This window comes from Lampetra fluviatilis, chromosome 59 (assembly GCF_964198595.1).
Source record: "Lampetra fluviatilis chromosome 59, kcLamFluv1.1, whole genome shotgun sequence".
Classification (NCBI taxonomy): Eukaryota; Metazoa; Chordata; class Hyperoartia; order Petromyzontiformes; family Petromyzontidae; genus Lampetra; species Lampetra fluviatilis.
The window spans coordinates 8,437,842-8,451,528 of record NC_136333.1 but is presented as its reverse complement, the minus strand read 5'-3'; the positions used below and the strand labels follow the sequence as shown (position 1 = coordinate 8,451,528).

Below are 13,687 nucleotides of genomic sequence, written 5' to 3'. Positions count from 1 at the left end.
CACCCACATGCAGCAGTGTCACGCAGTGCGCCTGCTGACGTCACGCATCCCCCCCCCCCACCCTCCGCGTAGGCCGTGTATTAATCCAAGACAAGAATCCAAGTCTCAGGCGAAGCCGGGTAGTAAAGCTAGTGACTAATACATCAGACAGTTAATTAATGGCAGACAACATGACAAGGAACGCATCTCTATTTCGGCAATTATTAATGAGAGCTCAAGTTCCATCATCTATGCAAGAGTTTGCATTGTAATGTGAATACTCAGAGGAAGCAAAGGAGGTTAAGAATACAGTCTTCTTCATTTATCTGTACTTTAAAAAAAATAATCCCCGAGGATGATGGGTTGTGAGAAATACACATTTTTATGCAAAGACATACATGAAGGTGACGTATGTTCTGCTTATCTATTTAGTTATTTATATTCTCGAAAATTACAATTAAATGAATGATTAGCTGTATTGATGTTGCGTTACTTTTTAACCCCCACCCATGGAGGGGAATTGATTTGTTTCAACTCGTCAAAACTAAGAATAAAACAAGAATGTATACTTACACACATTTATAAAGTGGTCTAGTGTGCTGCACACATGATTTAAGTTGTATAGGGAAAGAAAACCACCTCGTGATATGAACACCACATGTAGGTCAACGATAGAGAGTCAGTGTCTGTTCAAGTGAGTGTTAGGCAGTGCCCATTTCTGATGAGGGACAGTGGTGAAAATTGCACATTCCTTTGGAAGAGGCCAGTCTCCCTACAGGATCAGGATCACAACTACAAATAACCCACAAATTGGTGACACACACATCAAATCTAAACCAGAGAAATGATAAACCCGAGTCTTTCCCCGAACGAAAGTTGAACTCTCCAACTTTACGATCACGGGTTAAGCGCCAACTCCCGGCATCATCCGGCCAGATGGCGGAAAATGTAAATTCGACGAGAAACTACAACAACGCAGGCAATCGCACAACGCCTCACCACACACACTAGGCCCCCCCCGACCCCCACAGTCCGTAGCCAACCGTGCTAAAGCGGAGGTGCACGACTGCCCCGACGTTCCTTAACGTATCTCACCTCTCGCTCTCATCAGCCGCCTTCTCGGCCTCCTCGAGCTTCTGGAGAGCGGTGGAGAGACGCTCCTGGGCCCTGTCCAACTCCTCCTCCACCAGCTGGATGCGCCTGTTCAGCGATGCCACATCAGCCTCGGCCTGCAAGGAGGAACAGTGCCACAAAGGGAGGGGACAATTATTATAACGAGAAACGTTTCAAATGCTTTGTGCCACACACAGAGCAAAGTCAAACTTTCAGCAAATTAACCTCGTTACAATAAAAAAAGCATTGAATGATGTAACAGTTAAGTAAACGCAAGAAAACTTGGGTCACAGCAAACCCAGCTGCTGGGCGTGGCTGTGGTGAGGCTGTGGTGAGCGAGTCATCTTCACTCTAATATTGTTTACAAACCTTACTCTACTGAATCAAATGTTACCTTGCTGTTCAAATAACTTTTCTGAATGCCAGGAGACTTTTGAAACAGGCATTTGTGAAATGAGGGTCCAATTCAGGGGAGTGGGGGGGGTATATCAGTTTTGTAACAAAAACCCGTTGTTTCCACGAAGACCAAATTTAACCCTTTTCAAGTTTGTGATTTTATGTTGGAGTGCTCCACAATTCATATTATACGCAGACAAATATTTTCAACTGCATATTTAAGATGTAATTTAAAACAAATATTAGGAACTGGAGGTCTGGAGGTGGAAGAGTACTGTTCAATAGGTTTTAAAGAGGTATTGTACAGGACTGTGAAAAAACTGGGACTGCCTGGCATATGCCATTTCTAAGCCTGCACTGATTTAAACGCCTTTAACATCTTTAGCAGTGTAATTTTTATTTTCTCATTCAAGTTTTAAAACATGCCCCCAAAAAAAAACATTATAGGCAGGACATGCCATGTCCGTCCACGTTATTTTGGGTACAAACTATATTCTGTTAGGTTACTGAAGCTTCTGCACCTGCAAGTTAAATCAGTGCCCAGGGACAGGTCATCAAGGTTGGGATTAAGGTCACAACTCCCCATAGCAGGGGTCGGGAACCTGCAGCTCGAGCCGTATTTGGCTCCTTAAGGACCGCTTCGTGATGTTATTGATTAAGGACCGGGTCCAATATACACGATCATTTCAGTTCTTAAAATGTTTTACCGAATACGAATGAAATGTCTCTTCTTGTTAGTTTGGTTGTCGACCTCTGCCCCATACCAATCAATGAGTCAGATCATGCAGATAAACAATGAATGGTTGCCCCGTTTTTATCCGAGATAAGGCTGCGAGGTAAGCAGATGACTGGTTTATAACCAACCACACCGACATTCCAGACAGAAGAGTTAAATAATAAAAGTAACGCTCATTCAAAACAAGCACAAATACAACACGGTTCTCACATGACAAAGTTGAACTCAAGTGACTCTCTCCCTGCTCGAACAAGTAATGGGATGGAACTCACTGCTTAAATGATGGTTTTGAGTCATTGTTGGAAATTACACATTCCCATGGTAAGGGTCAGTATTTCGATAGGATGTTCACCATTTACGCACAAAAATTAAGTTATTTGCATCAACACCAGAGCGATGGATTTAGCCGACAGGAACCTCCCCTTGCATTCCCCACGTTTAAAATGCGCAAGTGTTTACACGCCGGTTGCGTCAAAGTGTAAACCGATGACATTATCGGAATCCTAGTGGAAACGGCAAGTCATCACATGTTACAGGAAGTGGCAAGGTGCACTACTGCAGCTGAGTGCACACTCGTTTCGCAAGCCACAGGCAATAAAACTCACGTGTTGGGGCATTGAACTAGCATGTTGTGGTGATGTTTTGTAGACTACAAGTGTTATTTAAAATCCAGACACTTGGTTTAAGGAATTAATTTTTTTTTATTACGAGCTGATGCACAGCCATAACATTTTGTTCACCAATTTCCATCGTGTTATACTAAACGTATTACAAACAAACATCAGTGCTAACTTACGATTAGGACAGCAACTGGCAGCAACATCATTGTACAAAAAGTCTTATTTACTACTCCCTCTAATTGACATTAATCCGTTACAAAATGCTACAATATTGCCTATTACATTGCCTATATTTGAATAGTGTAGGGGGTGGCGATTCAGTTGTTCGAGCACTGTACTCTGAACCTAACAACCTTGGTCAGATTCCTGGCCAGCCAACAATGGCGTATGTTTATCAAGACTGGTGCCTGGACGTCCTCTTCACAAACACTTTAGTATGGTGAAATCACACCCTTCATCGACCACAGGATTGATTCAGCGCCGTAAATTCGAATTCCAAAGTGTTGCTTCAAAAATAACCTGTCAAATAGTTTAAAACACAAATCCATTCGACAGTATACACTTGCGCTGCCTGTTTTCTTCTCACATGAAACCCAATTATTCCCTGCAGATCACACGCCAGATGATGTAATGGCAAAATCAGCTTTGCTTTTGAGATGACAAATGAAAAACCAGATAGGCAGGCACCGTCGAGCGCCACGATTAACAAAGAACCACGGAAACTTAATGGATACCAAGGGAACCGGATTACATTTTGGGGAGCGGACGGCCAATCGCTGCCAAGACCAACAGATGTGCCGTTTCCGCTCTGCAAAGAAGAGTTCCAGCGATTGTTTCAGCACCGTCTGCACGGACCATCAAGGGACACTCCCACCTCGCAGCAAAAACTGCAACGAACCGACCCCGCCGCCCGCCCCTCCCTAGCCACCGAGCACCATATATGGCCATGAAATGCTCCGTGCTCGACACAGGAGCCGCGTCAACTGGAATCCGGCCCGAACTTCGGGCACGCCCGCTCACAAAGAGCTTGTGTGGCATGGGGCCTGCTCAGCCCACGGAACACTGCACAGCGCGTGAACCTCTCCCAGGCAAGGGGCCCTTCCCCACTCGTTGCACAGTACAACCAGACCATTTGGCCTCAAGCACAATCCTTTACGAAAAGTTTGAGTTTTTTTTCTCCCCGATGATTTAAAGGCTAATCTATAACAGGCCTTACGAATGAAATCGATTAAGAAGCTGTGCCGACTTTTTCAACGGGTCATTCCTTCTGAAACAAAAAACTGACAGTTCACCAGCATTGCTTGAAGCAAACCTAACTGCTGATGAGGCAATGAATGTCAAAACCCAGTCCAGAGTTTGTATTTAATCAATGCTGCCAATAGCATGCACTTGCAAGCAGGCGATGTGGTTAATGGGTTGTGTAAATAAAACACTTTCTTGTGTGGAGACACAAACATGGGAAACAGGCGTTATTTATTTTGTTTCTGGTAGGCTATAGCAAGCAAACAAAAAAAGCAATGCTTGTTTCCCCCACTGTACTTTGCCCAACATTGACAGATTTTGTTAAAGCCAGACCGTGCAACTGTAAGCAACTACCCAGACTATATAACTATATAGCTTTTTTAAGAAGCGACCTGGCCACACATGATGGCTCAATGAAGTGGCTTATCATGTGGAAATTTAAAGCAACCAAATACTCTAAATGCATGTTAATTCTAATTTGACAAAAAAAAAACCAGAGGACACTAAGAAAAATCCACGCGACCATGGGGGAAAAATGCAAACCCCAAATATACAGGCATCAGGATTGGGATCGAACCCAAAACCTCCTATATACCATGCAAGGTAGTCAACATCTCACTACCATGGTGACTGGTGAAGCCTTCATTCCTTGTTGGGTTGAGAATGGCTGGAATGCTGTCAAGTTTAATTTTAACAACAAAAAATCATCCATTTCCTATTAACATACATCTGTTGTGCATTTGGCACTAATATAAAGCTTGCGGTAAAGCGTTTGGGAATCATGCACAGGACACACAACAACTGCGGTGACCCTTGACACAGTGGAGGGTCTGAGGAGAGGATAAATTTGCGTTGGAAAAAAGCAATGGAGTGGTATCCATAAGTCCGCAAACAATGGGAACACCTAAAGCCAGCCTGGGATATTGTAAGAGTAGGAGACCTTGGAGGTCAGATGTTAGCCACACATAAAGCATTGGTTTTTGTAGCAGCAGGAAGGAAATTATGGCGACACATGGAGTTGGGGTTTTTAACAGCACTGGCAGAGATGTCCTTGTGAAGTTCGTCTTGACCGGGGAGCGGTATTTTGTGACCGTTACCAAGTGTGCAGAACTGCTCGACAGGCGCACGTGCGTGTATGACACGGAAGAATGGTTCACATTTGCGTTAACATGTGGTGCAGACGCTATATATTTTATTCCAATGTGGAGATCTCTAGTGAGCCATTTCCGTTGCACATGCCTTAAGCATGAGCACGAGGCATCCCCCACTCAGCAGCCTCACATCCTGCCCAGTAACACACCCACGCGCATGTAGACACCCGCACTGCAAACTTCCTCAATGAAATTGTATGAGAGCCTTCATTAGCTGTGGTTAGGTTCCCACACTCGCTGTAAATCTAACACTACCATTTTGTCTTGGGAAAAAAACTAAACAAATTGGTGCTTTGTCTATACAATGTGCAGTATAGCTGGACAATCCTCACTTAATTAGCCTTGAATCTTGATTCCTTAGACTCAAATACTACTTCTAAACGGATCATAATGGGAGATGCCCATGTAATACTCGTCGATACCATACCGGTTTGAATTATCACAGACCCCGGCTTCAACCAAAATCGCCATAAAAAATTACCAATTCCTAGTGTGCGGAATTGTACCAATTCACCCTCGGGCAAAATGGTAAGGCCCGTGAGGCTTGCACAACCTAGGTTAAAAGGCCAACCAGAGTTTGGACCAGTCAGTGCCAATGCACCACCAAAATGCCTGTAGTAGATCAGCCTAGGCCACTGATGGCAACTAAGTGTGTGGTCTAGCATATATGCAGGGCAGATATGCGTGTGTATGGAGTCTTGGTTAGGTGGACATAAGAGTAATGGATAATATACAATCTGGATACATGGAATCAGCCAGAATTGAGAGTCTGGCAAGCTAGAAATAATAATGAATAACCAAACATAGTAAAAGCTTAACAAAGCTAGAATTGCAATAGAATACAATCCTACTCAATGTCTTAGATCTTACACTGTAGAATCTCTATTAAATAAATACAAACATTAAAATTAATGTAGATTGTTTTTTACACTAAAATCACTCAATCCTTGGATGAATTATCCGAGGTGGAATGTGGTAAGAATAAAACACTTGAGATTTACAATTTGAAAAGGTCTTTATAAAACTGAGCTTAATATTGTTAAAACACGATGCTTGCAGGAATTACCCACGTTTAGCAAACACCATACCCCCCCCCCCAAACATGCAGCCTTGCATGTCAAAAATGTGAAAGCGAGAATTCCAGCGAACGGGACAAGTTTGCCAGAACTACACCAAACTGCAACCATGAGATTAAGAATTACTTGTGCTATGGCCGCACCCATTTTATGAGAACCTAGCCCCCTCCCTCCGCTCCCAAGTACTTTGTACAGACTGCCATATGCCAATCCTCAAACACACACAGTTTTGGGGTCAAAAGAGTTATAACATCACATTGTGCCTATACATGAATTTCCCTTTAGAAACAGAATGGAACGCGACACACGATCTAAACGGCCTTTGCTTAATCCGAACCATCTCATAAGCCAAGGTTTATATTACATTTTAATTAACTTACAGTCACCTCTGTGTTACTGTACACGATGTTACCCGAGCACATTTCAGTAACATTTTCAAGCACATGCTGACCTTCCAGGACTAAAAAGCACACCATTTGACATCGGTAATAACGATTTATGACTACTCATTAATTTATGAAACCAATTCTGCCCCAAGGTAAGATGGATTTGATATAGTCCATGTACGAAACATACCAAAGAATCTGGTTACACAGCCATTTAAAATAAAGTATTCCCATCTTCGTAAATTACAAAAAGCGTTTTGGAGTCCATGACCGTAAACTACAATGGAGAAAATTAAACAAAGCCAGAGTGTGTTTAGCGTTGACGTGATGCAGTTAAAACATTCCCCATCTTGTAAGGCTGCAATATAATGCGAGGCAAAGTAAACATCTGATCGCCAAGGAATGATGAGGGGGAGCTCATACTCCCGTGTGAAGGCCAGAGCAAGGGAGTGGCGTTCCAGGCTTAACAGCAGTGGCTGTGATGTGGCATTATCAGCAGGCTGCCCATTGTCGGCAGCCACCCCCAAACAGCCACAGAAGATTAAAGTGAAAAACTGCATTCGTACACTTGACTTGAAAGTCTGATGGCCATGGCACTTTTCAAAGTGTAGAGGTATTTCAAACATCTTTGTTAAGAGCCATTTATTTTGGCTGGATGCTAAAACACACAAATCAGTACAAGTTTTAAAAGGAGTGTTTTGTTGTTGCATCTTTAAACACCCAGGCCTCATTGTTAAACAGGAATTTGGCAATTTATGTGACTTGTGTAGAGCACACAATCCCAGACTGCAGACGATTTTGCCGTTTTGGATATTGTGCAGCACTTTACTTTGAATTTCCGTATGTCAGCTATTCAAGCTTGCAATAGCTGATATACCGAAATTTTCTGAACACTGTTAAGTATATGCATAAAACACTCCAAGGATTAATTTGAAAAGAAAAAGGGCAAATGCAGTTAATCAACAGGCTGAACAAACCTTACACTGGATGAGTTTAACACTTTAAGGTTAGACAACACGCTTATTTATATTCACAAACAGCTTAGGTCGCCTGCCACTTCATTTAAAATGGCCATTAATAACCCAACAAAAAGGAGTAGTTAATTTAGCAGTACAAGTGCCCCCTTATCAGCAATGCCACACAATGGTCCCAGACCCAACCTCATACAACGTGCTTATCTGTCTGGAACAAAGTGTTGCTGTTTTTTATGGAATAAACACTGGCAAGCCCATAAGAAAAATGCTTCTCTAAAAAAGTTAAGAAAATTAGACTCACTAGACATAACACCAAACCTCCATACAAATGTGCCACGTGGCCTTTTCTGGTAAAAAATAATTGAATCGGTTTTGAATGAACTACACTCAAGAGTACGTGACGGGTCAACAAACAGCACAACGATCAATCGAGACGAAGCTGCTTCAATGTTACAGGATATCACTCTGGAAACAGTGGCAATTGTAAAAAGGCAAATGTAAACGCTACTTTTTCACGTATTGCAGGGAGGAGGGGAAGACAAAAGGCTCTCCCCACCTGAAAATAGCACTCCAAACATGTAATATTACACGTTGAAATTTAAAACAACTCAACCTCTAGCCCTTGGGCTTGTTAATTATTCCGTTTCATAGTCTCAGTAATTTAGTGAACATCAATTAACGTGAAGAGTATACTTCAAATTCACCATGAGACATTTTACATGATTTAGTACAGAAGGCATCGATTTCCACTCCAAGTCCAAAAATATTTCGCGAGCATAAGCACACGTATTAAACCACGATCAATGATAATCAATTACGGTCAACAGCTACAACTTAAAGTCACCCAATTCAGCCACCAAATTAATAGTCTAATTTCTAAATTAAAACCACCCATTTCAGTCACACACCACGTCCTGGAATCATGTTTTTTTATGCGGGTGGTCATATAGTTAGTTCCTTGAGGTTATGCGGATTAGTAATAGTTATTTCAGGGCCATATTGAACGCAGGCCACTGTAAACCATTAAGAAGAGGGTTCGGATTGTGTTTGGGAAGGATCAGAGTCCAACCAAAATTTGAGGGGGAGTGTAGATTGCAAGCATTTTAACCCACGTCCTCCAGCACTAATGGACATGCCCAATTCCTCAGGAAGCAAAGATCCCACTGGGACTCTGGCATACCAGATACACTGTACGCGTGTGCATTCCCCACTGTGAGGATTCATTCATTAAAATTATATGGTCGAACACTTAATGCTTTGCTACGGATTCCATTACACACACAGACAAACACTTGTACCGATTTCAACTTTCAATATCCTTAATATTTCTATGTATTAACAGCTAAAACTATGAACCAATTCCACCACCAATTCCCTGACATTTCCAAAAAGAAAATAAACCCAATGCAGGAATAACATTTTCTGGAACCATACGTCTTGGCCGATTTTTCCATTAAATAAATACATAAAAATTCCACATTACAGTCATGCTCGTAAACGAATCCAAATAATTAATGACTTCTATCAGAATCATCTGAACCGTTTTGAATGCTTGGAGCCACAATGAAAGAATTGATCCGGGAGGACCCACCGATGAGTTAAAGGCACTTGTATTTAAACAAGGTTCAACTCTGGTGAGTGACACCATTGATGTTAACTGTGAAAACAGTTTTGCCTTAAGCACCAAAACCAAACAATGACTTTGCAATTAAGTTAAAATAAGTAACTTTGTACACACTTCAACAATGTGACCTCTTTTTTTCACCCCACAACATACCGAGACCACCACACAGCAGCATTTGCCAGAATAGCCACTCCAATATCTAACAGTAACAGAAAGATTACACAACGGTATCACAAGCTATGCAGTTAAGGCGCTTGGGGCCAAAATTCTACCACAATTTACCGTGACAAAAGCTTCAAGAAAAGGAATTGTAGCCGAGAGCACGGTTTAAAAAGGCGCAGAGCTACGAAACTCTTTGAGAAGTGGCATGGTCACAAATGACAGCTCAGCGAAGCGGCTTGTGGACATATGTAGTAGCCAAATAATATAAGTACATGTTTCTAAAACGTAGAAGGAAAAACTGAGGACGCAGAGAAAAATCTACACGACCATGGGAAGAACACACAAACTCCAAATATAAAACAGGCGTCAGGATTGAGATCGAAGCACGACCTCCTGTATAGTGGACCGAGCAAGATAACATCCCCTAGCCACCGTGGTGTCCCAATTCCAAATGAGAGCCAACAACGAAGCACACATCACTTTTATACATTACCTAAACCCTGAAATTTGAGATCAATGGCAAAGAGAAATCCCTACCACCATTTAAGCTCAACAAGCAGACCATTTAGAAACAGGCATAGAACATACAGGCACCCGTGCTTTCCTCTCAAGCCTTACCTCTAAAATAAAACACTACACAGAATGGCAATGAAAAGAGTTTTAAAACTTTGGCAACTCAACCCGCCAGCTACGGTTTGTTGCGCTCTTATCGTCTCCTTGAGAAAACGCCGACCCCACCCATGACCCACCACCCTCATTTGCATATCACCAAACGTCTAGAAACAGTACCCACTGCGATAAAGACGGCTGTCTTGTTGACAATCGGTTTGAAAGCTTCCTGTTAAAGTTTAGTTCATATACTAAGCAACGTGTGTGTTGTGCCATTTACCAAATAAAACGCGTATACTGTACAGTGCTGCATATTAACTCGGCCTCTCATCTCACCCTTCCATGACCAATTCACAAGGAATGCACTCAATGTCGGCAGATGTTAAAGGCTAAGCAGCGTTCAGCTTGGAGTAGTGCTTGGATGGGCAACCACCATCCATAACACGCGTGTTATTTCGGCTGCCGAGGGGCTACAGTGCATCATGGTTGGACAATAGAGGGCAGTGGAGAAAATCAATTGTTGTACGGTACTGTGCTATGCTCCAACTCCTACGCACCGCCGCACCTTCACAAACCCGCACAGACCGGTATGGTGAAGTATGATCAAAGAACCCCAAGACCCGCACGGCATGGAGAGACCCTCATTCAGCAGTGAACTGAGAATGGCTGTACATGCTCTTAACCAATCCTGCAAAATACGTGTCAGTCAGGTGCGTCTGTCCAATTCCACATTCTTGTGACCGAGGCAAGTCTGTCCACGGGAAATCAAACAATCAAAAAGCATATGATGCCCAATAATGATACCAAGGCCAAACACAGTACACCCAGCACGAAGCCACTCCTTAAATGCGTTGAATGCGAGGGTAAAATGTGCCACCATATTCGTGACTTTAAGTAACAGTAGTGTACATTCAAGAAGACTTTACAGCTCCACTAAAGCCACTTTCACAACCGTCTCCTGCAATAAGAACGCTGCCGTGCATCTGCGCGCACACAGACCCAAGACAAAGATCCCCACCGAGTGAATCGCTCACTGGACGCTGTTGGCGACAAGAAACGTGTTTAGGGCCGGCACAATCCACACCACATGCACAATGCATATCACGCGTGTGCATGACTCTAGAGTATATTTGCAAAGGCAAAGTGACGTGCTAATGCGTACAAAAGGTGCACGCAAATACATCGCATGGAAACACATACCAGTTTAAACATACGGGCATAGAAATATGTAAACTCATGACACACACACAGTAACCCGACAAGACCTCTTCACCGAGGGTGCTTCCTCGGACATGCTGGTCGTGGGGAGTTATTTCACCATACTTCATGACGCTGGTTCGCACACTGGGATATGAAAATACGTTTCAATTACTTGCCACGTCTAACACCAGCGGCTTGTCGAGGACGGCGACATCTGAAGCCAATTGTCGGCCCTCATCTCGCCCCGTTCATCAACATGGGTGGTGGAAATGATCCAACTATCCATTGACCGACACTGCGTGGTGTAAGGCCTTCATCCAGCAGTGGCATGAGCAAGACGTTGCACAGACACACAAAGCACTGTACACTACTACAGTGCAGACCTCACCATTGAAGCAAACCAAGAGCTGTTTGTTAGCTCTCGGATTTCTCGTCTCTTACCCCGCCCGTGAGAACTCCTCCACATCAGTCCCAGCTCACTCCGCTAATCCACCACCAGAGTTGATCTTCCCTCCACCAGAGTTGACATCTCCACTACAGAGTTAATATCTCTACCATAGAGTTATTATCTCTACCAGAGTTGATCTTCCCTCCACCAGAGTTGATATCTCCACTACAGAGTTAATATCTCCACTACTAGAGTTGATGTTCCCTCCACTACAGAGTTAATATCTCTACCACAGTCAGTCTAAACCACCCCCATCAAGTCTCCTGTACCAACGCGAGCGAAGCCATTCAATCGCATTCCATCACCTCCTCACGTCGCTGTCAACATTCCTCCGGTAGCCGGCGACCCCATCGCGGCTAATGCGTCGCCGTGTGGCGTGACAGCACCCACACCACTCTCACACCGACATGGAAGAGTAGGCCAAATACCCATCTAGTTAACGGGGGTTATTTCTCTCGCGCTTCCGTCGAGCTCGACCCCTTTCTGCCAGCAAGTAAAGACACTTGAGGCTTTTAAGAGAGTCTGTCAATAAGTTAGTTAGAGTCGCCGCGTCTCCCCTCCCTCACAGACGGCGCCCAACGCGAGACGAATCGGCGCCGAAGCCGTCGAAGGCGCCGGAGAAGATGCCACCAACCACAACGCCGCGAGCCGTCACAATTTGCTCTTCCACAACAACAATACATTGCACGACAAGTTGTGTTTATAACAAAGTCGTCGTCCCTCACTTTCTCGCGCCCCTCGCGCTCCACCTCCAGCTCCCTCTGCAGCGTCTCGGCGCGCTCCTCCGCGTCGTCCGCCTGCTGCTGCAGCGTCTTTATCTTCCTCTTCACGGCGTCGATCGAGGTCACTCCGGCCATGGCTTCGTCACCCCGTTACCTCGCAAAGTTCCCTACAAGTTATACTCGGTTACACTAAGTTTTTACGTTATACTCGGCTTCAAATCTAGAATCCTTACAAGTTTGTTGCCGACAAGGACTCTCTCGTCCTTTCTATATATATACTTTATAAAATTAGTTCGCGTTAGTAAAAAAATATTCTCACGAAACTGTTGCTGTTGTTAGGGAGTAGCGAGAGTTGCGTGTGGGGAGATAGCGGCGACTAAGGGGGGGAGGAGGAGACGAGTTAGTGGCAGAGCAGCGAGAGAAGATGGCGGCGGCGTGGGCCGAGAGGTGGGGGCCGAGTGGGGGGGAGACGAAGTTTGCGCGGGAAGACGCCGCGGGGGGTGGGGGGGTCACCTGCAGGCGCGCGCTCGCCGGCCCCGCCGCGCCCCTCGCCCTTATATAGGGGAGGGGCACGGAGCTTGCCGGACGTGACGTCACGAGAACGTTACGGCGGCGGCGGCGCTTCTCTTTATTTAATTAATTCAAATGTACCGACCACGCCCCACGAGCGATTCCAGCGATTCCGCGTGGAGGAGTCATCAGAATGAGAATCTTCGTTAAATCAGATGAGCTGTGAAGCTCTTTCCCCCCCCCAACTCGTGTCCCCCCAGATAGGGGGGGGGGGCACGGGGGTACAAAAGTTACAACAAAAACTGTAATAATACAACAAATACTGTAATAATACAACAAAAACTGTAATAATACAACAAATACTGTAATAATGCAACAAATACTGTAATAATACAACTAATACTGTAATAATGCAACAAATACTGTAATAATACAACAAATACTGTAATAATACAACAAAAACTACAGGAATGCAAAAGATGGAGAAGTAAGAAAATCAATAAAATAGGTAAATGTACTCAAATCAACTATTTTTACTTCAACTGCTAGTTGGTTTTATGTTACAAGGTAAGGCCCACCGAGCTGCTATTGTAGCTATGATATCAGTAGTGACCTAATTCTAGATTTGAGGTAGTGACCTGCCTATCGCAGCTGAGAGCTCGAACCAGCGGCTCCTCGTCATCACGTGGACATTCCTAGCAGCAGGCAACCACCTCTCTCCAAACGCGTGGCGACGTTG

At 44.1% G+C, this 13,687-nt stretch overlaps 1 protein-coding gene across 11 annotated transcripts in view; it reads right to left on the bottom strand.

Annotated features, from left to right (window-relative positions):
• Window positions 1-13,687, bottom strand: part of LOC144950878 (uncharacterized) — a 48,844-nt gene that overhangs the window by 23,250 nt on the left and 11,907 nt on the right. For 7 of the 11 annotated variants that reach the window (XM_078881030.1, XM_078881034.1, XM_078881029.1 and 4 more), the window contains exon 3: window positions 1,075-1,208. In XM_078881030.1, the coding sequence (XP_078737156.1) occupies window positions 1,075-1,208 (134 nt within the window). Of the gene's footprint in view, window positions 1-1,074; window positions 1,209-12,441; window positions 13,006-13,687 lie in introns of those variants that run through there. The other 4 variants (XM_078881038.1, XM_078881040.1, XM_078881037.1 and 1 more) reach the window with 4 other exon arrangements.